Below are 27,965 nucleotides of genomic sequence, written 5' to 3'. Positions count from 1 at the left end.
GTGTTGTAAAAATCTCAAAGTAAGGCTGACCGTTTTTTTACATTGTGGGCATTCCCTCTGTGCAGAAGCAGTGTCCTTCGTAATTTGTTTGCCTTTGTCAAGGGAAGATATGAGTGTTTACATTTGGGAGAGGCAGAGTTTTGTTTTCGATGTAATACATATTTTAAAATTTACAATAAAGCATTACCTTTTGATCAAAGGTAGAGAAACACTTGTCACTGACTTAAGATTTCGTAATCTTCAGACATTTGTTTCCTGGTCTGCACCGTTTTAGCATAACACATACACAGAGTCATAACATTTTAGAGCTACAGGGATCTTAGAAATAATGTAATACAATCCCTTAATTTTAGAAATGCATTCGTATCCATAATATTTTTTCTAACTATAATTATACAGATTATATAGAAAAATATAAAGTACTTACATTTTAAGTCATTTTTCTTCTTTGATTTAGATTGCATTAACACCTGTGCTTTAAAAATCTTTACAAGTGACTTATATTTTACATCTTTTACTATATGACATTTATCTTATCTGACAAACACCTTTTTGTCAAGCGAAGGTATTTTAATACTTAATTTTAATGCATATCAAAATTTAAGTCTTGAAATAAGAGCATTTGGGGGCCATGGAACAATTATATGTATATTTTTTAACCTAATGTTAAATTAAACATTGATACAATAAAATTTTATCCTTAGTTAAATTTATTAACGTGAAGTTGATCTGATGACGACTCTTGATTCTGGTTTTGTTTTCAGAGTACTTTGAACGTAACAGTTTTGAACAATTTTGCATCAACTATTGCAACGAAAAACTTCAACAATTTTTTAATGAAAGGATTCTGAAGGAGGTAATTGCCATACAATTTAGATTTAAGAACCGCATTAAACTATTTTAAATTTCAAGGTGCAGAGACATACTGCAGTTAGCCCCGATGGATGGGGTGTGATGTAAGGTGGCCCGGGGAATCAGAGATGCCCAGCGAGGGCCCCAGTGGCACGTCAGAAGTGTTAACGGTACAGCTGAGGCTTAGGGACCCAGTAAAAACTTTAATAGGCACCTCCTCGGAAGTGAACGTCTCTTGCTTCCTACTAGTGACTTTTACTAGACTTGAAATTCTGCTTGTTTCTCTTCCTGATTCTCTTGTCTCTGCTCCTGCCACCGCCAAACGATAGTCTGCTCTCAGCCCCTGACCTGGGCATCTCCCCCTGTTCCTCTGTGTCTCTGCTTCTGTCCACTCTGCTACCTGCTCGCCCTCTCTCCGTGTGGCAGGAAAGCCACCAGGCCAGCAGATTCCCTGGGGCCGCTGGCCTGGCCCACCTCCGGGCAGCTCTTTCCCTGCCAGGATACCTTGTGCACTGCCAGTGGCCTGTCAGTGGGGTGCTTTTGGCTGGACACCATCTCCGGTCCAGTAAGGACTTCCTGCCCCTGCTTGTAGTAGATGACTGGTGGCCTGCACTCACCGTCTCAAGTCTAGGAAAGTTCCTTTGTAACACCTCAGAGTGCACAGTGAGTAAAAGGAGCTTTGGGTCAGTGGATTTGTGATTAGGCTAAGCATTTTTTACCTTGTATTTTGAATTCTCCACCTACCGATACCCTTGTCTTTCCTTTGAGCCATTTGAGATACGTCTTACTGAATGAAGAAAGTAGAGTTAAAGGGAACTCAGAATTAATCTGTTAATCTAGTGCAGCCCTTTGTTTTACAGATGAAGAAACTGCAGAAGTTCAGTGACTGCTGCAGGTCTGAACCCTCCTTCTCGGTAGCTGGCTCACAGCACTGTTCCCTTTGTATTAGCACTGCTGTGTTCTGAGTTCCCACCGTCTCTGGACTTGAAATGTGAAATAGTTTCCTTCCTGTCCCCATCCCATTCATTTTTTCCCCCATTTTTATTGTGTTTTGTCTTTATGGGTTTCCTAGTACATTCCAACTTTTATACCTTATCGTATAATATCTTATATATTACACCAATGCTGGCATAAATAAAACAGGTTAAAACAAGGACCTATCAGTCAAGATAGTTTCCCTGAAAAGTTTCATCTGGCAGCCTTAGTCCTTTCATTACTGTGTGAAGTTTTGCATGTATGCTTCTCACTTAATCAGCCTTAATTCTTCCCTTCCACACCAGCCCGGCAAGCTTTATGTAGAAACTACATGAAGAGGAGACAGTGCCCTGATTCATGTTTATTTTTATAGTAATTCTTTAAAGTAAATGTGTGAATTTCAAATTCAGATGGAGTTCAAGTAGACAGTGCCTTCTAGAATGACAGAAACCTTTTCTAAATAGTACGTCTCGTGGGAGGAAATATTTAAACATTCAGGGGAAAAAAAGGTTGACATATATATCACCCTAAGCTCATTGCATGCTCACCCATCTGTGATAAAATCCCTCACTCTGGGCTTCCCCGGTGGCGCAGTGGTTGAGAGTCCGCCTGCCGATGCAGGGGACGCGGGTTCGTGCCCGGGTCCGGGAAGATCCCACCCCACGTGCCGCGGAGCGGCTGGGCCCATGAGCCGTGGCCGCTGCGCCTGCGCGTCCGGAGCCTGTGCTCCGCAACGGGAGAGGCCACGGCGGTGAGAGGCCCGCGTACCACACACACACACAAAAAAAGTAAATAAATCCCTCCCCCTTTTTTTAAAAAAAATTTTAAGAAGATACCAGAATTACACCCAGGAACTTAACTATGATTTGTAAATTATTCTTCTAAATTATGTTTATTTTCCTCAATGATATACTCCTCATATATATCATTGTGTAGATATTAGAGCCCATTTGCAGTTAATTGCTCTTTCCTTGATGTTAGTGCTTGTCTATAAATGTTATAAATCTGCTCTACCTGTCTTTAGACGATGATTGAGGGCTATTGAGGATATATAATAGGAGAGACAAATTTCATGTCAGCAGGGAGCTTGTTTGTTCAGCTGTTTTTTACGCTTTTTAAAATTATCCAAGCAAGTTATGTTCCTCTGTATTCCAGGGGTAAACTGTGGCCTTCAGGACAAACCCAGCATGCCACCTAATTTTACAAATGAAATTTTGTTGGAAGGCAGCCATGCTTCTTCATTTACTGTTATCTGTGGCTGCTTTCGCCCTACAGTGGCATAATTGTACAGTTGTGACAAAGACAGTATGGCCACAGCTGAAAATATTTACTATCTGGCCCTTCCAGAAAAGTTTGCTGATCCCTGGTCTATTCTACGGGGAAGTTTGACTTTAGAATTGCTAAAAATGTTTCAAAGCCCTGGTCTTGTCTTGGGTTTGAATGGTTATGAACAGATCCCTGTGTTTGCGCCTGGCTGCCCAGTGTATTTCGGGAAAAGCGTGCTTATCTGCAGGAGGGAACATTTCCACATAACGTGAATCACGTTACGTTGGCCGTGTAAGTTTTGATTTCGCCTTGCTTTAGGGGCAAGGATTTTTCTTCCCTAATATTTGGTAAGACTTCTCAGTCCCCGAATCAGCTGGTGTGAACCTTGTACACTGACTAATCAATAAATGTTATGATCGGATATGGCACAGTGAATCCATTTCCTATCACACGGTAGCTCCATATCTATGATTATGATTATTTCATTTTAGGAACAAGAACTCTATCAAAAGGAAGGTTTAGGTGTGAATGAAGTACATTATGTGGATAACCAGGACTGTATAGGTATGTATTTTTTTTTTTGCTCTACTTTGGGAAATATGGGAAGATACAGTGAATGATTTCACTAGTAATTTTTCTGTGCTCTGCTGGTTATGGGACTTGAAATTGTGGTACTTGAGAGAGATTTTACTTCTCTAGTCCCGCTAGGGAGTTATTTTTCCTATGAAGGCATCCAATTCAGCTATACTGAAAGTTTTCGTAAAATTCCTTCTATCTACCGTGAGGGATGTTTTCTTTCTAAGTTAAGGAGGAAACAAAATTACTTAAGCAGCGAAGGGATTTATCTCGCGTGAGGAAGCCCGGGGGGCGTCTGCCAGGGTTTGGGTTTGGCTTTGCCCGTCTGCAGTTCTTTGTTTCTATTCTCTGCAGCCGTACCCGTACCCTCTGGCCGGGCCGGCAAGTTGGCGTCACAAGTTCCACGTGTCCCATCCAGATAGCACCCTGCAGCAGGAGAACAGGGTCTCTGTTTTCCTTGTCTGTTTTTATCGGTAAAGGAGCCTTTCCCTGTCCCACCCAGGGAGTGCTCAGTCGGCCTTTTCCTTCCCACCCTTCTCTGAAATCAGCTGTTGGACAAGCCTTGCTTTGAAAACGGAATCTGACAATTGAGTCCGTGACTCATGTGCTAGATTTGGACCAGGTAGTGTAATAGTAATAACAACAACAATAACAATAATTACAGTACTTTACATTCGTGTTACTTCTCAAAGCACTTTCACATCCTACCTGGTCCACTCAGCATATCCCTTCGCACACCGTATCCTTTCTCAGAGATATCTTGGCTGGAACTCCTCCCCTTCCATTTCCCCTTCAGCCCACTTGGGTCATGAATCGATCAGAGGACTCTTATTTATAGCTCAGTGAACACGTCCCCCTCCACCTCCATTAATTGCCCAAGAAGCATCATTCTCTGACCAGTGCAGTCAGAATCTTGACTTTCTCTTCCTGTGTCCTGCGGCTTTTAGAGTCTGTCCCATTTAGCACTTCTGGATTTCTCTTCCTATGTCCTGCAGCTTTTAGAGTCTGTCCCATTTAGCACTGCTTCTGTATGTAAGCAGCTTGCATTTTATAGTTGTTTTGGACAGGCAGGAAATTCAAAAACATCAATGGAAGGAGCATAAATATGTGCTGTTACTGACGTTTTGCTGGAAAGTTTTTGAATCCACATCTATAAACAGTTTCAAGAAGCTAAGCCTGCAAAAACTTCTGTAGTTTTACTTCAGTTTGAATATAGATGTCATGTGGGAGAGGAGGGCTTTCTGGCTCTTTAGCCTCTGTCCTGCTTACAGATGGAATGGCTATTATGTTAGTCGCTTTCTTTAGGGAGTGGTTTTTCTAAAACCTATATTAAATATATGATGTTATTTTCTAATAAATTGCAGATGTGAAATAAAATTCATCTGCTCTCTGTTGCTTGTGAGAGAATACAATACTTACAGAATCATGTTACATTGTTTCTGATCAGTTCTCAAAATTTGTGATCAGTAAGTTTAAAATGTTATGTTTTTTATCCCGTCATATTCTGATTTTTTGAAATAGATTTAATTGAAGCAAAATTAGCGGGAATACTGGATATTTTGGATGAAGAAAATCGCCTTCCCCAGCCAAGTGATCAACACTTTACATCTGAAGTTCACCAGAAGCACAAAGACCATTTCCGACTCTCTGTGAGTTTGCTACTTCAAAATTGAGCCTCTGGTGGGAAGAAAAACTTTTAGAAAGATGTACTAGACGTTAGACATTAGATAATTAGAATCATAAGTTATGTAAGGCTTTGAACAGCTGTAAACATCTTCTGTAATTAATCCAGCACAGTATCTTCTATAGATGACCATTTAATTTGTATCTGTATATTTTTGCTGCTGCCGATCTATCTAATCAAGGCGATTTTAGCTGGATATAAAGTACATTTCACCTATCTAAAACATATAAAAAGGTTTACCTGTTTTTATGTTCTCCCTTCTGAGTTGAGTGGCCACGAGTTGCTCTGTTTTGTCTCATGTGACCTTGATCACTTTCCAGGGGTTAGCACCTTGAGTCACAAGCAGCTACCTGTCTGCAAATTTGTAAGACCAGCAAAGCTTGTGGCTAAGAGTCTGACTGGTGGAAGCAATTCATCTAGTGATCAGTAAATTGATTCTGATGCTCTTTCTTTGGGAGTTTTGAATGGAAAAATGTACTCAGAGAGGGTCATAGAAGCTGCAGCAATAGAAGAATTAGCTAAAGGGGAAAACAGATACAAAAGGCAGTCGAAATAAATGAGAAGTACTCTTCTGAAAGGGTCAGAAGACCTGGTTCCCTAAACTGCTGTGCTTGAGTACCTGCTTGCTGCAGTGAACGGTAGGGCCGTTCTCCGTAAGGCTGGAGCGCGCAGCTGTTGAGGTCTTTTCCATGTTCACCTAGCTCTGGGTTTATCTTTACACTCAGCCACCATCACCTGAGGTAATGCAAGCCCAACTCCATCCTTGCACCCAGATAGAGGTGACTAGCACAGAGAAATGTGGAGGCTAGGTGCTGCCTCATCTTATAACAGCAAAGAAAGGAAGGAAAAAGAGAAAAGCAGCTTACAGTGGCAGCTGCCTCCTGTACTGTTTATTGTTTTGAGACTGTAGCATAGTATAACATTGGCTGCTTTGATGGCTCCAGGAGTTTAAGTGAATGAAAGCACATATCCTTGTTTCCACACATCACTAACTAAATCAAGAACGTGAATAGGTTGAAGGCATTAAAAAGCTGATATAATTATGATAACCTTCTCTGGGGGCTGCATCTCACAACTACCTGCTCCATCGATGTGGAGTTCTTCAGTATCCGTAAATAAGTCTTACGATGTGGAGGCTGCCTCTCTCACTTCAGTGGAGATAGAAAAAAGCAGTCTGCGTCCCCAGCAAAACTTGCTGCTAAGATTAAAGACATACATCTAGTCCTGTTTATCCACCGCTCTCTGTGAAGACCAGTCTGTGGATACATGGTTACCTTTACCAAGAGTACTCACTGCTAGTCAACAAATTATGACCAGGGTTTTAGAGACGTATAGCTCCAAGGACAGCAAACTAAAGCATCAGGAATGGACTGTGGCCACTTTCCTCAAAAGAGAACAAGAGCAAGACAGCAAATTCTGAGTCGTACAGATCATTGCTTTAGTTGTAAGTCTTTGAAAATAAAATTATTAATAACCATTTATTGAACCTTTAGCATGTGCCAGGCACATTCTAAGAGTTTTGCTTGAATTACTTTATTTGACCCTCATGATAATCCTTTGGGGTGGCTCCTGCTTGCATCCCCCGTGCTAGAGGGGAGGGGACGGGCGTGGAGAGCTCAGGTGACCTCCATGTTTAGCATAGAGAGAGAAGTGTTGGATTTGGGCATCAGGCTGGCGTCTTGACCCCAGCGTCGCCCTCTGACTTGTGCTGGCCTGCTGCCACACAGAGGGGGGCTCTGTGATCTGCCAGCTCTCTCGCCCAGCAAAAGCCTGGGACGGTTCTGATGTCTTAGCTTGTTCATTTTTGAATGAGATCGTCTTTCTTAACCTTAGGCTATTTTGAGGGTCAGAAGTGATCTTTTATTTTGGAAACTTTCAAATACGATACCAGCATGAGATATGACAATTAGATAGTACAACCGGAAAATGATTCTTTTGTTTCCTTCAGATAGATTCAGGCTCATTGTGTAAACGTGTTAGGGTGTGTGGTTTAAATCAGTAGGTGAGTCCCTTGTGCTGATTTTGGGTGTTTCTCTAGCACAGTGCTTCTCTGCCTTGGCAACACCTAGGAATCTCCTGAGGTAAATGGTGTTAAGAGGCTTAACTGTTCTCCAGCTGACTGTAGCTCAGCAGCCAAACTCAAGAGCCACCACTTTAAGACAAAGGCATTTAACTTTATAAACCTTTGGTCCTTTTTTCTTTCCTAAGAGATTATAACCAAAAATATTTGCTAGATTTTTACTGGTACTTTAAGGCTTATTTAAAAAGCAGTATAATTATATAAAGTATGAAAACTCCCTTTATAATTTTCAGTATTTCACAGGCCAGATGTTTTCTCAAGGAAGTTGTGTAGTATGTTTTTGATAACTTAATAACTGGTGTGTGTATTGTTTTTCAGATCCCTAGAAAGTCTAAGCTGGCAGTTCACAGGAACATCAGAGACGACGAAGGCTTCATTATCAGGCATTTCGCGGGGGCGGTGTGCTATGAAACAGTGAGTATGACTTTTAGCGGGGGGAACCCGTTTGATGTTGAAGCTGTGCTGTGCAGCCTGGTAACATCTAGCCACATCTGGCTATTTAAAGTTAAATAAAATTTAAAATTCAGTTCCTCAGTACACGGGCCACATTTCATGTGCTCCATGTCCCCGCTGCCTGGTGGTGGCGATATTGGACAGCACAGCTACAGAACACTTCCGCTACCTCAGAAAAGTTCTAGTGGACAACACCGTGTTGAGGATTCTTATCACAGGATGGGCCGAATCATTCCTGTTTGCTTTATTTTTCAGACTCAATTTGTGGAAAAGAATAATGATGCTTTACATATGTCTCTTGAGTCCTTAATATGTGAATCCAGGGATAAATTCATCCGGGAATTATTTGAATCAGCCACAAATAACAACAAAGATACTAAACAAAAAGCAGGAAAACTTAGCTTCATCAGCGTGGGAAACAAGTTTAAGGTATTTGTGCTAAATGTATTCCTTGAATTTTTTTCTTACTGCATTAAAATTGCAATTGTTTTACAACTCTACAGTGGATAGTGTAGGTCACTCTGAGAAATCCCACGAGTGAGATTCAAGAGCAGACCCCGAACTGTTGATGTTTGTATGCAAAATAACAAAAAAATAGGCACAGTAATTGACCATGCGGAAACCTTGTAATTTTACGAATGTGCTCTTTCTTGGTGCTTAACATGTCTGATTGCTTCTCCTAATGTTCTAGCTTCATGCTTACTGTCTGGCTGACCTTCACACCTTCTCTTTCCCATGTGTTTTCTGTTTCCTTCCTCATTCAGCAGTTTTGTTTTAGCTGGAGTAGTCCAGCTCCAGATGGCTAGAGGGGACTAGTTGAGTTGAGAGAGGAAAAGCAGGCACTGCCAGGGGCTTCAGGTAAATGATCACCTTCGTGGACTCCTACTTACAGAGTGGCTGCCGTGTTAAAAAGAGCCCGGCTCGAGTTAATGATTTCATTTTGTAATTCATTTTTAACGTGTTGTCTCTCATAGTGCATTTTGGGTGTGCATATTACACTAAAATTTGATGAAAGCTTTTAAGAACTCCTGTAAAAGATAAATGCTTTGTGTGGCAGACGCTTCAAATTGCTTATTTGACATTGAAGAGCACTTCATTTGTTTCATGAATTTTGGATCAGGAATTTATTCTTTGAGGTCTGATAAGGAATTGTCACATGATGTGCCTTAGAAATGCAACACTGCTGTTTGGTACTAATTGCCGAGTATTTTGCATAGAAAAAGATAATTTAAAAACTTTGTGTCACGTTTAGTGAATAAAAAATTATAATAAATAGATCAAAGGAGTAGAATTAATTTCTCTCTTATGCATTTCCACAAAGTCTTTTTGTTCTGTTTACAAGAAAACTACATATTGCCTTTCATTATGTGTACTTCACATATTAAAAATGATGTAATTAGGAACAATATTTAAGACTCAGAATACTAGGATACTAACAGTGTAAGCTTCCTGAAATCCCGTGTGGATTGAAATGGGCTCTAAATAACTAACTTGATAAAATCATGTTTATAAAACAAAAGCTGAAACATAGATATAGGAGAATTCCGCTTATAACACATTTTTTCAGGTAACTGAATAAAAAGTCTTAAACTTTATTGTAACTTATATTCATTAATTATGAGTTTCTTCTTCTCTTGACAATATTCTTTCTCTTATTTGGATATTCTTAGATTCTTAAACAGACATAATGACAACAGATTGGTTTAAAATAGCACATTAGCCTGTATGAAACGGATATCATGTATTAAGTATTTTCCTACTTGATAGAGTAGTATTGCTTATATGCAATACAGTGTATTTTGCACATCAAACCGCTTGAAAACTGTAACTGAAAGATGTAACATTGTTAATAATAAAATTTCAAAATGTTTTCATTGAGATACTTTGAAATGAAATATTAGTAGTAATTCTTATTTTTAAATATAGTAGAAATAGCTCATTAAATTCAAATTCAAGTTATGGGAGTCAATACAGCAAAGCAGGCTGGCATTTACAGTAATACTTCAGTTATCGAACATGACCGAGAGTCAGAAGTTTTCCACTGAAAAGTGACATTTTCAGGTTATTGAAATAGAACTCTTTTACTATTAGTGTTCTAGAAAAAGTAATTCTTTTTGATGAAAGTCATATTCTTTTGTTATGTACATGAATAATTGTACGCTTGAAAATAAAAATAAAATACAAGTAACGCATGCGTTGCATCAGGCTATCATGCGTTTTGGTCTTTGACCGCGGTTCTTTGGTAATTGACGTTCTTCCCTCTTCCCCCAGATGCTATATAGTTTATTTTTGCTGCTTCTCCTGACTTGATCTCCATTTGGGGGGCGAATACTGTGCTGTGGATTAGGAAGCATGGGCTTTCTCACAGTTGTTTTCTTTCCAAATTGGTGGCTCTTACACTCGCTTTTCATCTGTGTGCTGGTCTAGACTGGTTGAGGTGGTCAGAACTCTGTCAAGCAGATCAGTGGGGTATGACTGTATTTTTTTAATCCAGTGAGAAATTCACTCCGTTTTTATAACTTAAGCCTATAATGTCTGACGTGTACTGTAGCCTCGCGCTTAAGAGAATGAGCCTTGGTGTTAGACGCTCGTTGGAATCTTGGTTTTGCCATTACTATAGCTCCCTGCTCTTGGCAAGTGATTTATCTCTCTGGGCCTCAATGTTTTCGCCTGTAAAATGAGACTACTGATATATCCTTAATTAGAGTCGTGGTGCAGATTAAACATGATAATGCCTGTGAAAAGCTTTGAGCAGTGTCTGACTCAGAGAAAGCATTCAGTAAAGTATACCTATTATTATTATTAAGTATAGCTGTGATTGAATAGATATGTTAATTGAAGAATTAACATCTTAATTTCTCTTTTGTTAAGTAGTACCGTAAGCATCCCAATATAAAATCAGTATAACAATTTAAATAATTTACTTTGCAGAGAAGTCAAGCAAATGCATGATTTTAATGTACTGAACCAGAGTACATTAAAATCACTTAATATTATTAAGAAAAGGAAAGGACAGTAACTGCTTGTACTGTCCATTGTGAAACTTTTTCTTGAGAAAATTGTCCTAGCCTTTAAAAATAATTGAAATGTGGAGTTTTACAATAGTAGAGAGGGTTTCTACAGGTAGGCAGGTCAGTTTCATTTATGAAAGGTGTTACATAAAACAATCCTAATACATAGCATTAGTGTATATTGTAAACACGTTTTCATTCTTAATGGAGCGTTACACAGGCTACACCCAGCTTTGCCAGGCTTCACATACTGCTCCGCTGATCCCTTATTGAATGCCTCCCCAGCATTTGCATTTACTTCTTGCATTGCCTGTATACTTTTTCCTCATTCACCCCACCTGTAAGTGTGCATGTATGTTTTCTAGAATTGCTGATTTTCATCTTTTAATTGTATAAGTTCTGTATAAGTAAAAGAAGTTATTGTCCTTGGCATCATATATTAGCCATACATTTCTGCATGTTACTATCTGTTAAAGAGATTGCGTACCAGAAGCTGTTAAATTGTAATGTGTTATATATATATATATCAGCGTCATTGCATGTTGTTTTATTCTAATGTTGAAAAGCTACTATTTACTATGGTATTATGTACTTTTTTGCTCTTTGAAATATTGAAGTGATTTCCTTTCTTCTACAGACACAGTTAAATTTGCTTCTGGACAAACTTCGAAGCACTGTAAGTACACTTAAAAAACACAGGGTTTTTTGTTTGTTGGTTGATGTTATTGTTTCCGGCTGCGCCGCAAGGCACGTGGGATCTCAGTTCCCCGACCAGGGATTGAACCTGTGCCCTCTGCAGTGCAAGTGCCAAGTCTTAACCACTGGACGGCCAGGGAAGTCTTCAAAAGCAGGGTTTTTAAATGGTCCTCTTAAACTATTATTAGTAATTACTCAAATAAGCACAGTAAACCTGGAATAATTAGAAATTCATTTAAAACCAAATTTCATCATTAAAAAAAAATCAGTTTTTAAAATGGTTGTCATTTTGGTTAGGTTTTTTCTGAAGAAGGGTCAAATATATATGTGCAGTCAAATTGTTTTATAAATATATAGAATTCTCCGAATGTTATTAAGATTATTCTGTAGCTTCAGGAAAGTGAAAATAATTAGTTATCATAGGGAAGGAAAATGTATTTTTTAGGATTAATGATAACGCATATAATTCATTTTCATTTTATTGCTCTGGTGGTAACATTCTCTAACATGACAGTGCTGATATGGAAAAAATGGGTGTAATATTTTTATGCCCTATTACAGTGGCAGTATTTCCTAGGAGCCTTTTTTTAAACTAGACATTTTAATTCTCTCTGTGTTTTAAAGAAAAATTCACCATAGAAAGAAATTTGATACGTGGGTTATATAAATGAGGCATGATTTGAAGAGAAGACTCATTTTTTAAGCAAATCCACAGAACTTAACTGATGACTCTTCCTTTTCATGTAGTCGTTTGAAAGCCAAATATTTATTCTCTCTGTGCTATTGTTGCTTAACTTCTTGTTAGATTTGCTTTTTTTTTTTTTTTTTTTTTTTTTTTAATCTGGAGACCACGCGAGAGCAGGGGCTTCAGGACTCACAATGATCTCCATGATTCCAACAGTTCGGTCCCCACCCCCCCGCCCCACGTCCCTCCCTGGCCCTGTACCGCACTTTTTTATTTTTTTACAAGTCTATACAAAAGTCTTTATTTTAACATTTAAAAGAAAGAATCACATGTTCATTCCGACAGCTTTACCAGACTGGGCCACCCGATAAGTTACACCCACACAGGGACTTGGAAAGTTATTGCACAGCTTTTCAACGGGTCGAGTCAGGACCAAGCAGCTGCCCTTCCCCACAGCCAGGCTGCAGGTCCATCTTCCACAAGGACACCTTACTCAAAACAGGCTGTGGGGTGACTGCCTAGATTTGCTTTTGAAACCATTAAGAAATTCTTTTAACTATCCTCATTGTTTGCAAATGTTTCTCTCTTAAGGACAGACCTGCTTTAAAAACCAAGTCTGTAACACATATATATGGAATCTGAAAAAAAAAAAAAATGTCATGAAGAGATTAGTGGTAGGACGGGAATAAAACACAGACCTACTAGAGCATGGACTTGAGGATATGGGGAGGGGGAAGGGTAAGCTGTGACGATGTGAGAGAGTGGCAGGGACATATACACACTACCAAATGTAAAATAGATAGCTAGTGGGAAGCTGCCGCATAGCACAGGGAGTTCACCTCTGTGCTTTGTGACCACCTAGAGGGGTGGGATAGGGAGGGTGGGAGGGAGGGAGACGCAGGAGGGAAGAGATATGGGAACATATGTATATGTATAACTGATTCACTTTGTTGTAAAGGAGAAACTAACACACTATTGTAAAACAGTTAGACTCAAATAAAGATGTTTAAAAAATAAAATAAAATTGAGGGAGGACCGAAAAAAAAAAAACAAAAAAAAAAACCAAGTCTGATGAGGAGGTATTTTATTTTTATCACCCAAATATAATGCTACTGTAACATGATTAGATTATATGTGTGATTTTTTTAAAAAGGCATTTCTGAAAAGTGTTCTAAAAAGTGTTTGCAGTGAGCGTCGTTGTTGACAGTAACTATTCAGTTTTGCAAGGTGGCCACTTGGAAGAGAGGCTGTTATTTGGATGTTTAGTGTATTAGCTTCAGGTTTCCAGCAGTTTCACTGTGTACACAGCAGTATTCTCTCTGTCTCATTCAGCAAAAATCTGATAACAGATTGTAAATGAATGCCTTTAAGCTTTTAAAAATACGTATCGTTTAACAAACAAAACTTTAAAATGTGCAGTGGTGCAGCTCAGGGACCTACTGTATGTTTTTAAAATAGAATGATGAAAAGGTTGACTTTTTTTTTTTTCTTTTTTTTTTTAGCACTTTGGCCTAAATTTCCAGAGGCATAATGTTATGTCGTCTTGTCATAGGGCAATTTTCTTATCACAGAAACACAGCATAGAAATATATTTAAATATAGAAGAAAATCACATGTATGTCATGCTGTGAAATGTATTGTTTAAATATGTTGAAATATTTTACTAGGAGAGACTTTTCTTTTTACAAAAACACAGTTTTTTGGCACTCAAATCTAAAATGTATTTTTCTAATCTTAGTATATAAATGCTTTACATTATAAAAGTATGCTAATGGTCTTAAGTTCCTTGGTGATTATTTTAAAAGACGTTTAGGGCTTCCCTGGTGGCGCAGTGGTTGAGAATCTGCCTGCCAATGCAGGGGACACGGGTTCGAGCCCTGGTCTGGGAAGATCCCACATGCCGCGGAGCGGCTGGGCCCGTGAGCCACGGCCGCTGCGCCTGCACGTCTGGAGCCCGTGCTCCGCAACAAGAGAGGCCGCGACAGTGAGAGGCCCGCGCACCGCGATGAAGAGTGGCCCCGGCTCGCCGCGACTAGAGAAAGCCCTCGCCCAGAAACGAAGACCCAACACAGCCAAGGATTGATTAATTAATTAATTAATTAATTTTTTTAAAAGAGTTTCAGAAGTTCATGATAATATGCTCTGAAAGTAGCTGGTATTCGTAGAAATAGAAAAATAAGAATGCTATATGGATCATTTTTTAAAGTACCCTTATTATTCTAGGGAGCAAGCTTTATTCGTTGTATCAAGCCTAATTTAAAGATGACAAGCCACGACTTTGAAGGAGCTCAAATTTTGTCTCAGCTTCAATGTTCAGGTATTTCTCTATTTTTGTTCTCTATATCGGGGTGTGCTGAGAGTCTTAGTTCAAATAAAATTCAACATATGCAGTGTTTTCAAATCATTCACAACTATCTTATTTTTAAGTGCAGTAAGGCTTTTATATTTCCTTTATTTATAAGAAAAGAAGGGCTAACAAATTATTTGAGCAATATTGGGGTAGATGTTTTACATCACTGAAGTAAAATTTATAAAAACTCTTCAGCCGCGAACCCAGGTCTCCCTCCGTGGGTGCTTTCTGTGGCCTTCTCAGTCCTGCAGCGGTTCGTTCCCCACGTAACTGGGTCAGGCGGTGGGTTTTGGGGTCCTTTTTTTTTTTTTTTTTTTTAATTAATTAATTAAATTGATTTTTACTTTTGGCCCTGTCGGGTCTTCGTCGCTGTGCGCAGGCTTTCTCTAGATGTTGCGGCGAGCGGGGGCCGCTCTTCGTTGTGGTGCGCGGGCCTCTCGTTACAGTGGCTTCCCTTGTTGCCGAGCATGGGCTCTAGGCATGCGGGCTTCCGTAGTTGCAGCACTGGGGCTCAGTAGTTGTGGCTCGCGAGTTCTAGAGCGCAGGCTCAGTAGTTGTGGCGCACGGGCTTAGTTGCTCCACGCCATGTGGGATCTTCCCAGACCAGGGCTTGAACCCGTGTCCCCTGCATTGGCAGGTGGATTCTTAACCACTGCGCCACCAGGGAAGCCCGGTTTTGATGTCCTTGCTTCCCACTCCACTACTTGTGGAAAAAAAAAAAAAAAAAAGAAAAGAAAAGAAAAGAAAACAACACAATACCTTCGGCTTCTGTGGAACTTTTCTGCACTTGGTTAAACTCTCACTTTCTACCCCTCCCCCGGCCACAGTCTGCCTGCGCTTAGTCACCCAAGTCTTGGGCCCTGGACTCCCTGTTTTCCTTCCTCCGTGCCCATCCTCCATCCCTCCCACACCACCCCTGCCTCTCCCACAGGTGAGGCCTCTCCTCTCCTGCTGATTCAGGCCTGGGACACTTCCTGAAACTCTCTTGCCTCCCTGACTCCTCATCTTGCTCCTCTTCGAGGTGGATTTATTAGAAAGCTACGGTCGCTTTAGCTTCAGGGTGCCTTATTTAAATGAGCTCCTCTCAAAGCCCTGAACCTGATTTTGTGTGCTTTTGTAATTTGTAATTTCATACTTTTTTTCTAAAAGCGCCCTCCCCTAATTATATAAGCTTCGGGTTCCCCACAGCTACATCTCCCCTTGACCCTTGTCACAAAACCTTCGCTGTTTGTGAATCTCATTTTGTCCTTTGTCCTCATCTGCACAGAGAAAGTGGGCAAGATAGATCGACACGGTCACAAGTTCATGACCACTAACCTTCAAAGGGCTCTCATCACCCGCCCCACCAAGTCTCCCTGGCCAGCAGGTTCTGTTTCTCCCTGGACCCATCAGACCCACCCTGCTCTCCTCAAACCTCTGAGCCTCTCCTAACAGGCAGCCTCACCTCTTTTTACTAAAAAGCTGAAAGCCTTACCTGTGTGCCACCAAACACTTTTTCTACCTGCACAACTGCCCTCCCGGTAGAAAGGAGGAAGTGCCTCTCTTCCTCATTGAGACTGTAGTTCTTTGGATCCATCCCTTCCTGCCTGTTCATTAATCTTCAGTAGTGACGATCTCTATTGAAGCTCTGAGACGGTTTCTCCCTTCGAAACCTCATCTTTACTCCCTCTCAACGACATTCCCGCCCAGCTGCCTCCCTGTCTCTGGCCTCACTTTCTTCTCTCCAGTTTTTGCTTTTCTGTCTAAGAATATTCTCTTCTCGCTTTCTCAGTTTCCTGCCTTCCACTTGCTCCTTAACCCAATTCAGTTTCCAACAAAATAACTCTTGGTAAGGTTTCCGGTGATTCCCTTGACCCCGAATCACATGTTTCCTCAGACCTCATCTCAGTGGAGTCCGGCAGCATTTGCCTCTGCCCCACCCCCATAACATAGCCTTTCCTCAGCGCCTAAGACGGCGTGCGTCCCTGCCTCTCCTTTGAATTCTCGGGCCATTCCTGCCTCCTCTGCAGGGTCATCTTCTACCTAGATATTATTTGTTAGAGTTTTTTAAGCTCTGGGTTAGGCCTGTTCTCCTCTCGCTCTTGATCAGCGCTGTTCGGTATAACTTTCCACGGACGTGGGTGTATTCTATGCCTGTGTTGTCCAGTATGGTAGCCACTAGATACCTGTGGCTGCTGAGCTCTTGAAATGTGACTAGTATGACTTAGATACTGAATTTTTAATTTGTCCTTAATTTTAATTTTTAAAAATTTAAATATAAATAGTCACATGTGGCTAGTGCAACTACAGAGCATGTGCCTAGCAACGGTCACACTGGACAACCTAGCCAAATATTCTCAATCTAAGTCTCCCCAAGGCCCTTTGATATGACATGACCTAAAGGGTGTGTCTTTTACTCCTCCAGATTTACTGAGATATAATTGACATATAACATTGTGTAGGTCCAAGTTGTGCAATGTGTTGATTTGACCCACTAACATACTGTAAAAGGATTACCACTGTAGTGTTAGCCAAGAGCAGTCCCATCAGGTAATGTAAGCACCATTGCTTGCTTGCTGTGAGAGCACTGAAGGTCTCCCCTCCTGGTAGACAGGGAGCCTTAGCACTCCCTAACCCAAGCTGTCACCACCTGTCACCTGGCTTTTTGCTGAAGTTTCCTAAGTATTCTCCTCACATCTGCTTGGTCTGTTCTTCACCTACACCCAGAATTACTGCTTTACAACTCAGATCTGAGCATGTCTTTTTATTGCTTAAAATGCTGCACTGGCATCTGATTATGATTAGGGTAAAGAGCAGAATCCTCATAGCTTACGAGGCCCCACATGGTCTGGCCCGTGTGTCTATAGCCTCCTCTCTTTTCTCTCTCTCCTCTCCATTCTCCAGTCACTCCGGCCTTTGCTTTAGTTCCTTAAATGCTGCGTACTCCCTCCGTTCACGGGGCCTGTGCACATGCTGCTTCCTGTTGGAGAAGCTCTTATCCCCCCTCTGTCTTACCTTTCACATTTGCACTTGGTTGTCATTTCTTTATGAAAGCCCCCAGCTAGGAAGGGGGCCTGAGTAAAGGGTGCCTAGCACCATCATTTCACAGTCATAAATTTTATTTATTTTCTCCTTTCTCTAATCTGTAAACCTCTTGAGGGCAGAAACTGTGTCTTCTTTGGCTCGTAAGCATGTTCCTGCTTCCTGGCAATGCAAAGCGTGTACTAGACTTAGTAAATATTTGTTGAATGAAATGCACAGTCTAGGAAATAAAAAGATTTATATGTGACTAATTTTAACAAATACTAGAAAGTTAAATAAATGATGTCTGTTTTATTCCTGCATATGTATAGATGTATTTTTATAATATTTTCTTCAGATCATTTTTACTTTGAGTTTGACTATTTTTCTCATATAAATTTCTCTCTACGATTTGTTTTCAGCCTAATATAATGTCATTTATTTCCTAAGTGAGCATCCAGTGTCCTGGCAAGTCAAGTGTGTTTAGATTTAGCTATATATATACTATTAGATTACCAGAGTGTGGGCTCACTGATGCTTTAGCTGGGACTCCTCTTGCAGTAAGCAGTGTATTTTAACATGTTAGGATCTGTTGGCAGTTTAATAGATGCCACCAATTCATAATAGTTTGATTTTATTTATTTATTTATTTATTTATTTATTTTTTGCGGTACGCGGGCCTCTCACTGTTGTGGCCTCTCCCGTTGCGGAGCACAGGCTCCGGACGCGCAGGCGCAGCGGCCACGGCTCACGGGCCCAGCCGCTCCGCGGCACGTGGGATCCTCCCGGACCGGGGCACGAACCCGCGTCCCCTGCATCGGCAGGCGGACTCTCAACCACCAATATAAATAAATATTCCAAACTGCCATCTAAAATCGTTGCACTGGTTTACTCTCCCGCTAAGAACGTATGTGCGTGTTTTCCTGCACTCATCCTCCCCAAGTACTATTGGGGTTTTGCATCTTTGCCAATCAGATAGGTTAAAATTCAATCTGATTGCCTAGAGAGGCTATCTTTCCATTGAGATTATTTTAAAATAAAAATCCACTCATTTAAAAATATTTTATCATTTTATTTTGCTAATTTAACTTTTTGACCAGCAGAAATTTGTTTTGGTGTAAGGGGTGAGGTAAGGATCTGATGTTATTTTTGTTTTCTAAATGTGTAGCCACTTGTCCCTAACACTTTTTATTGAATAATCTTATTTTCTTCATTGATTTAAATAGTCCTGTAGACTGAAATCCAGGTCTTTCTATAAACAAAAGTCCTGGCGTTATCTATAGTAGTTGAGCCTTTCCCTATTTTATGCTTTTCCTGACGTGAAAAGCTCACACTGACTCAAGGCTCAAATTAATCACTTAGTAGAGTTATACTGAATATAGATAAGTCATCCTATAGACTCTTTACCCCAGTAAACTAATTCCTTTGAGAGGTGAGTGAAAGGGGGTCTTTATAGTGAGAAAGTGTGCTCTCCTATCTTTTGCGTTGGCTTGCAGCACTGGTGAGAACCGGGGAATGTGTTTGACTTTGTCTTGGAGACGCTTAACAGGAATCTTGTTCCAAAAGCAACCTCAGGACTTGGAAAATAGCCTGATGCAGGTCCTTGACTTGTCTACCGTGATTGTGACACAAAGGCTTCCAGCAGAAAAAAAAAGATACCGACTACATTTGGGTTATTTAGACACCAGTCGTTTGTCTCTAGAAAATAGTCAGTCCAGCTAGTTTTAGATGAAATTTGGCTACAGTCGTTTTTAGGTGGTGAGTAAGCTGGGACATATTGAGGATAAGTATGATATTTTCTATGTAATATTTCATTGCTGATAATTTCTGTAAATTACCCCTTTTCATTTATAAAATTCTTTGATCATTTGCAAGTTATCCTTGGACTTCTGCACAGTGATTGGCAGTAAAACTTCTGTTTGTTCATGAATGTAGGTATGGTGTCTGTTTTGGACTTGATGCAGGGCGGTTTCCCGTCGCGAGCTTCATTTCACGAACTCTACAACATGTATAAAAAGTATATGCCAGATAAACTCGCAAGATTAGATCCAAGACTATTTTGTAAGGTACAGTTACTACCTAAATTGAGATATCTTAGCTATAAACTGTCTTTCTTATTAATTCCTAATCAGCATTTAAATTTTATTTTTCAGGCTCTTTTTAAAGCTTTGGGCTTAAATGAAATCGACTACAAGTTCGGGTTAACAAAAGTATTTTTTAGACCTGGCAAGGTAAATACATTTTTATTTTAAACTTAAACATAATTAATAATGGATAGTCGGAATCAGTGAATATTTTTAAGTGTTCAGTGGTTTATATTATTCTTAAGTTAAAGAGCATGCATATGTGTGTGACACACATACACACAATTTTCCCACTGGTGAGAAGTTTACAATGTATAGTACTCTGTACAGGTTTTTGTTTTTTTGTTTTTATTTTTCAGCTTTGGAAGCATTGGAATCAGAGGATTGTTTAGTTGAACTTTTTACTTAAATAAGGGTTAACCTGAGATACTTCTGTTTTAAACAAGTTGAAAGCTTTTCTAAAACATATTCAGTCTTCAATAATTAAAAAATTCACAGTACTTTTGAGTCTTCATTGTGAGAATGAGATCTATTAGGGCTTGATAGATGTGTAACAGACAGAAAATTGGACTGGAGTCTGTGCTGACTTCTGTCAAATTGTAGAAGGAATGACTGTATAAATACTTTTGTATGTAACATAATTTTCTTAGGCTACCCATAGTTTTAGTATTTACAGATTCTTGTACTAGTCCTGTACTAGTATACACAATTGAGTTATAGAATATTTCATAACTAAATGTATACAATACAGAAATACTTAAATGCTCTTCACAATCTGTTCATAATATTTTCACCATTCCTGACTTCTTTAGTATTGATTGAATATTGCATTCTCATGATTTTAAACACTGTTGTTATTATAGAATAGACAACTGTACTTGTTTGACTTAGCAAAATCATTAATAAATATCTCTAATTCCTTGAAGGCTAAATTAATCATAATAAATAAATGTGATTTCACATCTTGGGGCATGAAGTGAAATCTGTGTAATGCATTACCAGATGTATGTACTTTCCTGTGAATATTTTTACGGCAGAGAACTTATATGATCTCTTATAAAAGAAAAAAAATTAAGAATATAAGTATTCATAGTTGGCTTAGCTGTAATCACACATATTTATCATAAACTCAACATTTCTCATTTCAGGACTGTAGTAATTATTTTAGAATTAAGAGCTCGGTAGAGAAAGCACTTGGTCTTATTTGCCTCCAGAAAAATTAATCAGTCAGAAGGATACAGTGAAAGCGCAAGGCAGGTTTTCAGAGATCTTTAATCTCATTTTATTACCTTTAATTTGATTTCGATTATAAGAAGCTGTTATTTTGATAGATGTGTGACATCTTCAATATATTGTAGGGGGATATTTGGTAAAGGATAGAAATCAGTATGTAATTTGGTGGTAAATTGTGGAAATAATGCATTTTCTTATTTAATAACCTAGTAGATGTTTTATTTGTGTTGTGTGTCTCTTAGTAGCAGTTTCTTATCTCTGACCAAAATAAAGGTGGGGATTGGGAGAGACGACAGTAGGTTTGGTGGTACCTGATTTTATAGAGCTGACCTTCACTTCTCCAGTGATCTGAGGATACGGATGAGCCAGTTGAGAGAGATAGAAGACCTTTTCTCATTCATTTTTCCGTAAAACCTTTTTGCTAACCATCTGCAGTGATCAGTTAAGATTCTTTTTCTACTTTTCCTACTGAGTCTGCTCACTAGCAGTGAGTAACCCCCCCAGCCCAACCACTGCAAAAAAGATCCTGGAGGAAGGAAGAGAAAGGCAGCAAAATTCAGCCAAGTGTGCTTGGGTTTGCTGTGTACCCCAGTGAGAGACATGTCTGTGTAATGGGCTTGTGACCACCTCCAGAAAGCTAGATTTTTGGATTTGAGTTCCAGTTATTTTGTACCTCTCTGCGTGTTTAAACACATGTGTCTTTTGATACTGTTAGCCAATGATTTTCTCTCCTAGTTTGCAGAATTTGATCAGATTATGAAGTCCGACCCTGACCACTTAGCAGAGCTGGTCAAGAGGGTCAATCACTGGCTCATCTGCAGTCGCTGGAAGAAAGTTCAGTGGTGCTCCCTGTCCGTCATCAAACGTAGGTGTTTCCTTCCCCTCCGAGATACGCGGTGACGTTGGAAACGAACTGGTTTGTGGAATGTTACACATTTGTCTCAGCGGTGAGCGCTGGACAACAGGGACTGTGTCGCTATCCGTGCTGTGTCCCCGGTTCCTCCCCTAACGCCTTACACGTAGTATGTAATAAATTGGTGCCTGCGGACTTTCTCTTTTAAGCTTTTTGAGTGTATGATACTTATCTTCTTTAATCGCATGCATTATATGATAATCAATTTCATCACGGCCTAAAAAAAAACCACACCAGAACTCACTATCTTGATTCTTCCCCCACTCCCCTGCTTCCCTCTCCCCTTCTCCCCTGCTCCCCACACCGTACCCCAGTGTCTCACACTCAAACCAGAACTTTTCTTTCCACCGCCATGGCATCGCCAGAATACACACGCTAAAAGTGTCACAGTCGTAAGTGTCTCTTCTGGTCCCTGAAATCCTGCCAGTCAGCGAGGTCTGTTGACTCCCCCTCCAGACACTGTGCATTCTTTGCTCTTCATTTGCCACTGCCTTGCTGGAGCCCCTCTCCCCAGCTTGCATAGTAACTTCAGTGGCTCCCAAACTGGTTTTCCTGGCTTCCCAGACTTACCTTCCCAGAGTCTCTAACCAAAAGCCTTTGATCGCAGCTTCCTTTAATAAAGGGCAAAGTCTACAGTCTTAAAATATTGTAGCAACTACTTGTCTCTGACCCAAAACAAGGACGAGGGACAGAATAACTTTGGGTTACCTGACGGTCTATAGCAAACCTTTAGCTGTAGGGAGTATTGTTAGTAACTTGATTAGATTTATAATCCCCCGCCCCAGTCATACTCTCCACAGTACCTGGAACAGTTGCTAGACCCACGAAGAGGATTCAGTACATTGCTGCTTATTAATTTTAAAACAATTCCTTTGACCTAATGAAAAGGAATCATGCAAGCAACGTGCATGCTGTCATGAGGTCTTTTGTCAGTCAACTGTGATATAAATAAAAACAAAACTATGATAATAAAAAGACAACAGAAGCTCTTTTCCCATGACTTTCCAAGTGAAACATGAACATACTTGTCGCTATAGTTAAAGGCCTTCAGCTTGAAACATTGCATTATGATGGAAAACACAGCATCTTGAAATTATTTCTACTGTATCGTTCGTTTGTGGACTGTGTCGTGCACTGGTCAAGTCAGTAAGTAGACAGGATCTTTGCAGCAGGATCTTTGCAGCAGGATCTTTCCCCAGTCTTTGGGGAACCTCTGAAAACAAATGTCTCCAGGTCAGACCAGTCTAGGATATCGAGTAACTGAAGCTAAGTAGAGTCCTTTATGGTAGGGTTCTTAGAGGCCTCACTCAGTACGTTCATTGTGAATCTCCAGAAGGAGGTGTAGCGCATAGCTTTTCCTGAGTTCATTTGACAGGTGAATCCTTTTTTCAAGACACGCCTGTTAACATTTCCTAGACCAATATTACCTAGGATCATTTGGGACGCATAAATGTAGCATAACAAGGAGATAATACGTTTAAAATGTACACCTAGCCATACACATGATATGCTTTTTATTTTAAGAAGTATAAAGAACTAAACAAATGTTAAACTTGCCTGTTTTGATGTCTGATATAATATGTTCATCGAGATTTTGTGTTTCTTGAGAGTTGCTTTGTGGAAATGAATGGTTTTTTAAAATCCTGTATGTCTGATTTAAACTAAATAATCTTCTGTCATTATATTTTCCTCTTACACATAGTGAAAAACAAAATAAAATATCGAGCTGAAGCCTGCATTAAAATGCAGAAAACTGTTCGAATGTGGCTTTGCAAAAGACGACACAAACCTCGGTAAGATGAATAGAGCCTAAAGGATCCAAAACACCTGTTTACCCTAATATAAAATGGCATAAAGTCATAATGAAGAGCAGTTTGCATACTCACAGAGTTTCCTTTTTTCTCATGTTCTTTGTAAAAGATGTATTAGTCTGTTATTCATGTTATTTATTGGACATTAGTTAATTAATTGCTTCATTAATTCCTTACTTGCCTCATTCTGTAAAAGGATTTGAAGTAGCTTAGAAAAATGTAAACACTGTAAAAGGTTGAAAGAAGCTGTTTTATTCTGATTATTTTAGTGACTTGAGTTTATTGATAAATGTCAAATTGACATTGTTTTTAAAAACATCTGATTAATATTTTGACCATAATTTTCAAGATTACCTGTAGGAATTATATTGTCTTACTGTCAGTTTAGTCTTTATTTCTTATTTGATCCTACTCTTTTAAGTGTTTCTGTAATTCTCAAATTTTTCAGTGTAAGTATAGAAGGCTTAAATCTTGCTGACACGTATTAATGTCATTCACATCCATATTTGATGATTCCTTTTACCCTCAACAAAAGATCTAAAGAAAGAGACTATTGAATAACATGGAAACAGAAGTGAAATATTCTGTTTAACAGTATGTTTGGTATTTTATTAAAATGAAAAATCTGTCTGCAGCCTTCAATGGTGAAATTAAACTCTGATGAAGTGTTGTTATCTTTACAGCATTGATGGCCTGGTTAAGGTGGGCACACTGAAAAAACGGCTTGATAAATTTAACGAAGTAGTAAGTGCATTGAAAGATGGAAAACCAGAGATGAATAAACAGGTCAAGGACCTTGAAATTTCTATTGATGCTTTAATGGCCAAAATTAAGGTATGTAATTGTAATCCAAATGACTTTGACCTTTAAAAATAATTTTTAATACCTTTTGTTATTGGTACTGTCCTTTTTTTATGCGGTACGCGGGCCTCTCACCATTGTGGCCTCTCCCGTTGCGGCCTCTCCCGTTGCGGAGCACAGGCTCCGGACGCGCAGGCGCAGCGGCCACGGCTCACGGGCCCAGCCGCTCCGCGGCACGTGGGATCTTCCCGGACCGGGGCACGAACCCGCGTCCCCTGCATCGGCAAGCGGACTCTCAACCACTGCGCCACTAGAGAAGCCCTTGTCCTTTTTTTAAAGATACAAAATGTTACAGAGGTTGAGTCTCAGGGATAAGTGATGCTCAACATATTATTTACTCTATATTTGAAATTTTTCATAGTAAAAAAATTAAAAAGAAGACAATTTTTGTGCCGTTCATCTGTTGCTAGGAAAGATTTTTCCAAAATACTAACTAAAATACTATACTCTGTTGGTAAGCTTTTGCAGAATCATTACTGAGAGAGGATTAATGCATATTAATTTTGTTTCATGTTTTTCTACTTTCAGAAACTAATTTTTAAATTATAAAAGTAATGTAATATTATTGAAAATCACCCCCAGATCCTTACCCCCCACCTCTAACACATTCAACTATTATACTGTTGCATATTCCTCTCAATTTTAGTTTATATGTACATATATTTGCATAGTTCTTATCATGTACATTTAAATTTGTATCCCTATCCTTATGTTAGTGCCTCGTTCCTGTTCTTAACTGTTATGAAGTAACAGTTTTCCTCCATATTTTGTAGCAATAAAAAGGGGGCCTCTTCTTTTTGGTTTTGATTTTCATTTGATTACTAGTGGGACTGAAAGTTTTTTCTATGTGCTTGTTTGTTAGTTATATTCCATCTGTCTATTCGTATCTTTTTCTGTCGTACTTTAGGGTCTTAACGTTTTTCTCATCTACTTTCATAATTCAGTGCAATTATGTGGGAGGTAATACCTCAAAGTGAGGCTTTTACGATGTTTGCTACAGATATTTTATGTAGACAGTGATGAATCTTGGAGGAAGAATGGAGAAAGAAGTCAAGAGAAAAATGAAAATGCTTTGGATAGCCTTAGCTGATTTTGCAAATCTGTCAAGAGCCATCTCCATTTATGTGGTATTAAATCAATTAAAATCAACCCAACCACATTTAAGAAAATCATCCATCAGTTTTGGGTGTAGTTGATAATTTCTTAAAAGGTATTATTTGAACATTATTGTTACAGAGTAGTAAACTCTGGCAAAATTAGCCAATCATTCCTTAAAAAATAACTTTGAACTACAGTGTATTTATTAGTCTGTGCACAGTGCACCCTTAGATAGTTGATTACTTGATGGATAGGAAATAGACTCAAATATTTGTGCATAGAGGTAACTTTAAAATTTTTTTTGAATATTTAATATTTTAACAGTATGAAAAGATAATGGGCTTACTGCTTACCAGCTTTTCCAGTCTTTGTATATGTGCATGTTGATTTTTTTTTTCATTGTGGTGAAAACACATACCATTAAACTTACCATCTTAACCATTTGTTAAATGTACAATTCAATAGTGTTTAGTATATTCACATCGTTGTGCAACAGAAGAGATAACTTTTAAAGTACATGTCCATTGTTTTGTTTCTTTAAGTCCACCATGATGACAAGGGAACAAATACAGACAGAATATGATGCGCTAGTTAAAAGCTCAGAGGTCCTCCTCAGTGCATTACAGAAAAAAAAGCAGCAGGAAGAGGAAGCAGAAAGGCTGAGGCGTATCCAAGAAGAAATGGAAAAAGAAAGGAAAAGACGTGAAGAAGATGAACAACGTCGAAGAAAGGACGAGGAGGAAAGGCGGATGTAAGAGTTTATGTTGTCGCCTTGAATTAGAAGCTGACAGGACAGTGAATTCTCTGTGTTGGTGGTGGTCAATGAATATCCTTACTTCTAAAAGTCATATTCTTATTTTTAAATACCAGTTTTAGTGTAAGTTTGAAAATGGAGAAAGTAAGCTCGTTTTACAATCATAACATAAAATGCTTCTAACTATAATCTGAATTTTGGTTAAACTCTTACACCCGAGGATTACTTGAGTTCTTTTTAAAACTATGACTTTCATATGACTTTATAATCTAGGAAGAAGGTACTTCTTTTCTGCAGTTTAAAAACTGATGGCATTTTGGAAGATTGCCATATTAGGGCAGACGGGAGGGATCTAAGGTGGTCTGACTGGAGAAGGAGTAGACAGAAGCAGTGTGGTCAGGACCTTACAAGTAGCTTGGTAATAACCAAGTTAATCCAAAGATGTTACAGGTTATGGAATATAATTGTATTTGTTTTGTTTCTGAAGAACTGCCGTCAGTAGAGTTAGATGTTATTTTATTTTTCAAAATAAGTTGATAATGTATATAGCCAGAGAGGTTAATTTGACTTCCCATTTTGTAACCTTTGTTTATTTAATAGTTAAATTTTTTTCTTCTGAAGGATTTCTTGTTTTATATTAAATTTTTGAAGAGTATTCTGCTCTTTGTTAGGAAACTTGAGATGGAAGCAAAGAGGAAGCATGAAGAAGAAGAGAGAAAGAAAAGGGAAGACGATGAGAAACGTATTCAGGTGTGTACTCAGCAGGCAATCAGGCTGAATTCCTAGCAAAATGAAATCTACAAAATTACAAAACAGAAGACCTTGATTTACTAGGTATAAATTGTCATTGTTTTATTCTAGAGATGGAAGGCAGTTTCTCGGGTGGTTATGGGACGGGACTTTGGAGCTAGGGAAGTGAGTTCAAATCCAGCCCCTCACTGACAGAAATTGTGACATTGCACAAGTCACGATGTGGGCCACAGTTTTCTCCCTCTGGAATGGAGATAAATAGTGATTGTGAGCATTAAATGAGTTAACACGTGTTAAGGCATTTAGAACAGTGCCTTGTTCGATGTGTCTTAGGTTGTTATTATTTACAGGCGGAAAGTCAGATCGGTATTCAGTTACATTATATAATGTTTTAAAAATGTTATTTTATAACTTTGTAGATACTGATATTTATAGGTTAGGATTAAGATAGTCTCCCTACCCCCATCTTTTAAAAAGTCCATGTCTGAGAATAATTGATTCCCTATTTGAGTGACTGTCTGTCTCAGCTTTCTGATTCATCCTGAGCACAACCGACACTTTAAATTCCTGACCTCTGCGGTGTAGGTGTTGGTGTTAAGGTGACACCTAGGGTACTCATGTGATGTTTGGGAGACTCATACTCTAGTGATAGAATGGTGGGCTCTTGGTTTGGGGAACGAGGTAGCATTAATCATAATATACAAGAGACTTCTGGTTAAACAGTAGGTATTTCTTAGTAAAAAAAAAAAAAAAAAAAGTGTATGGAACAATTTTAGGTAGTGAGGGGAATGATCAGGTAAACCAGTGGAGAGGCCCGGGTGCCACGGCCTTCT

At 39.2% G+C, this 27,965-nt stretch overlaps 1 protein-coding gene across 4 annotated transcripts in view; it reads left to right on the top strand.

Moving 5' to 3' along the window:
• Positions 1–27,965, top strand: part of MYO6 (myosin VI) — a 145,708-nt gene that overhangs the window by 97,403 nt on the left and 20,340 nt on the right. For 3 of the 4 annotated variants that reach the window (XM_059083087.2, XM_059083086.2, XM_067011286.1), the window contains exons 14-27: positions 765–856; positions 3,585–3,657; positions 5,191–5,318; positions 7,752–7,847; positions 8,142–8,315; positions 11,535–11,573; positions 14,502–14,595; positions 19,564–19,694; positions 19,782–19,859; positions 21,681–21,810; positions 23,561–23,651; positions 24,353–24,503; positions 26,171–26,379; positions 27,054–27,132. In XM_059083087.2, the coding sequence (XP_058939070.1) occupies positions 765–856; positions 3,585–3,657; positions 5,191–5,318; positions 7,752–7,847; positions 8,142–8,315; positions 11,535–11,573; positions 14,502–14,595; positions 19,564–19,694; positions 19,782–19,859; positions 21,681–21,810; positions 23,561–23,651; positions 24,353–24,503; positions 26,171–26,379; positions 27,054–27,132 (1,565 nt within the window). Of the gene's footprint in view, positions 1–764; positions 857–3,584; positions 3,658–5,190; positions 5,319–7,751; positions 7,848–8,141; positions 8,316–8,650; positions 8,739–11,534; positions 11,574–14,501; positions 14,596–19,563; positions 19,695–19,781; positions 19,860–21,680; positions 21,811–23,560; positions 23,652–24,352; positions 24,504–26,170; positions 26,380–27,053; positions 27,133–27,965 lie in introns of those variants that run through there. The other variant, XM_067011288.1, reaches the window with a different exon arrangement.

This window comes from Kogia breviceps, chromosome 13 (assembly GCF_026419965.1).
Source record: "Kogia breviceps isolate mKogBre1 chromosome 13, mKogBre1 haplotype 1, whole genome shotgun sequence".
Lineage (NCBI taxonomy): Eukaryota > Metazoa > Chordata > Mammalia > Artiodactyla > Physeteridae > Kogia > Kogia breviceps.
This window is presented reverse-complemented; position numbering and strand designations above follow the sequence as displayed.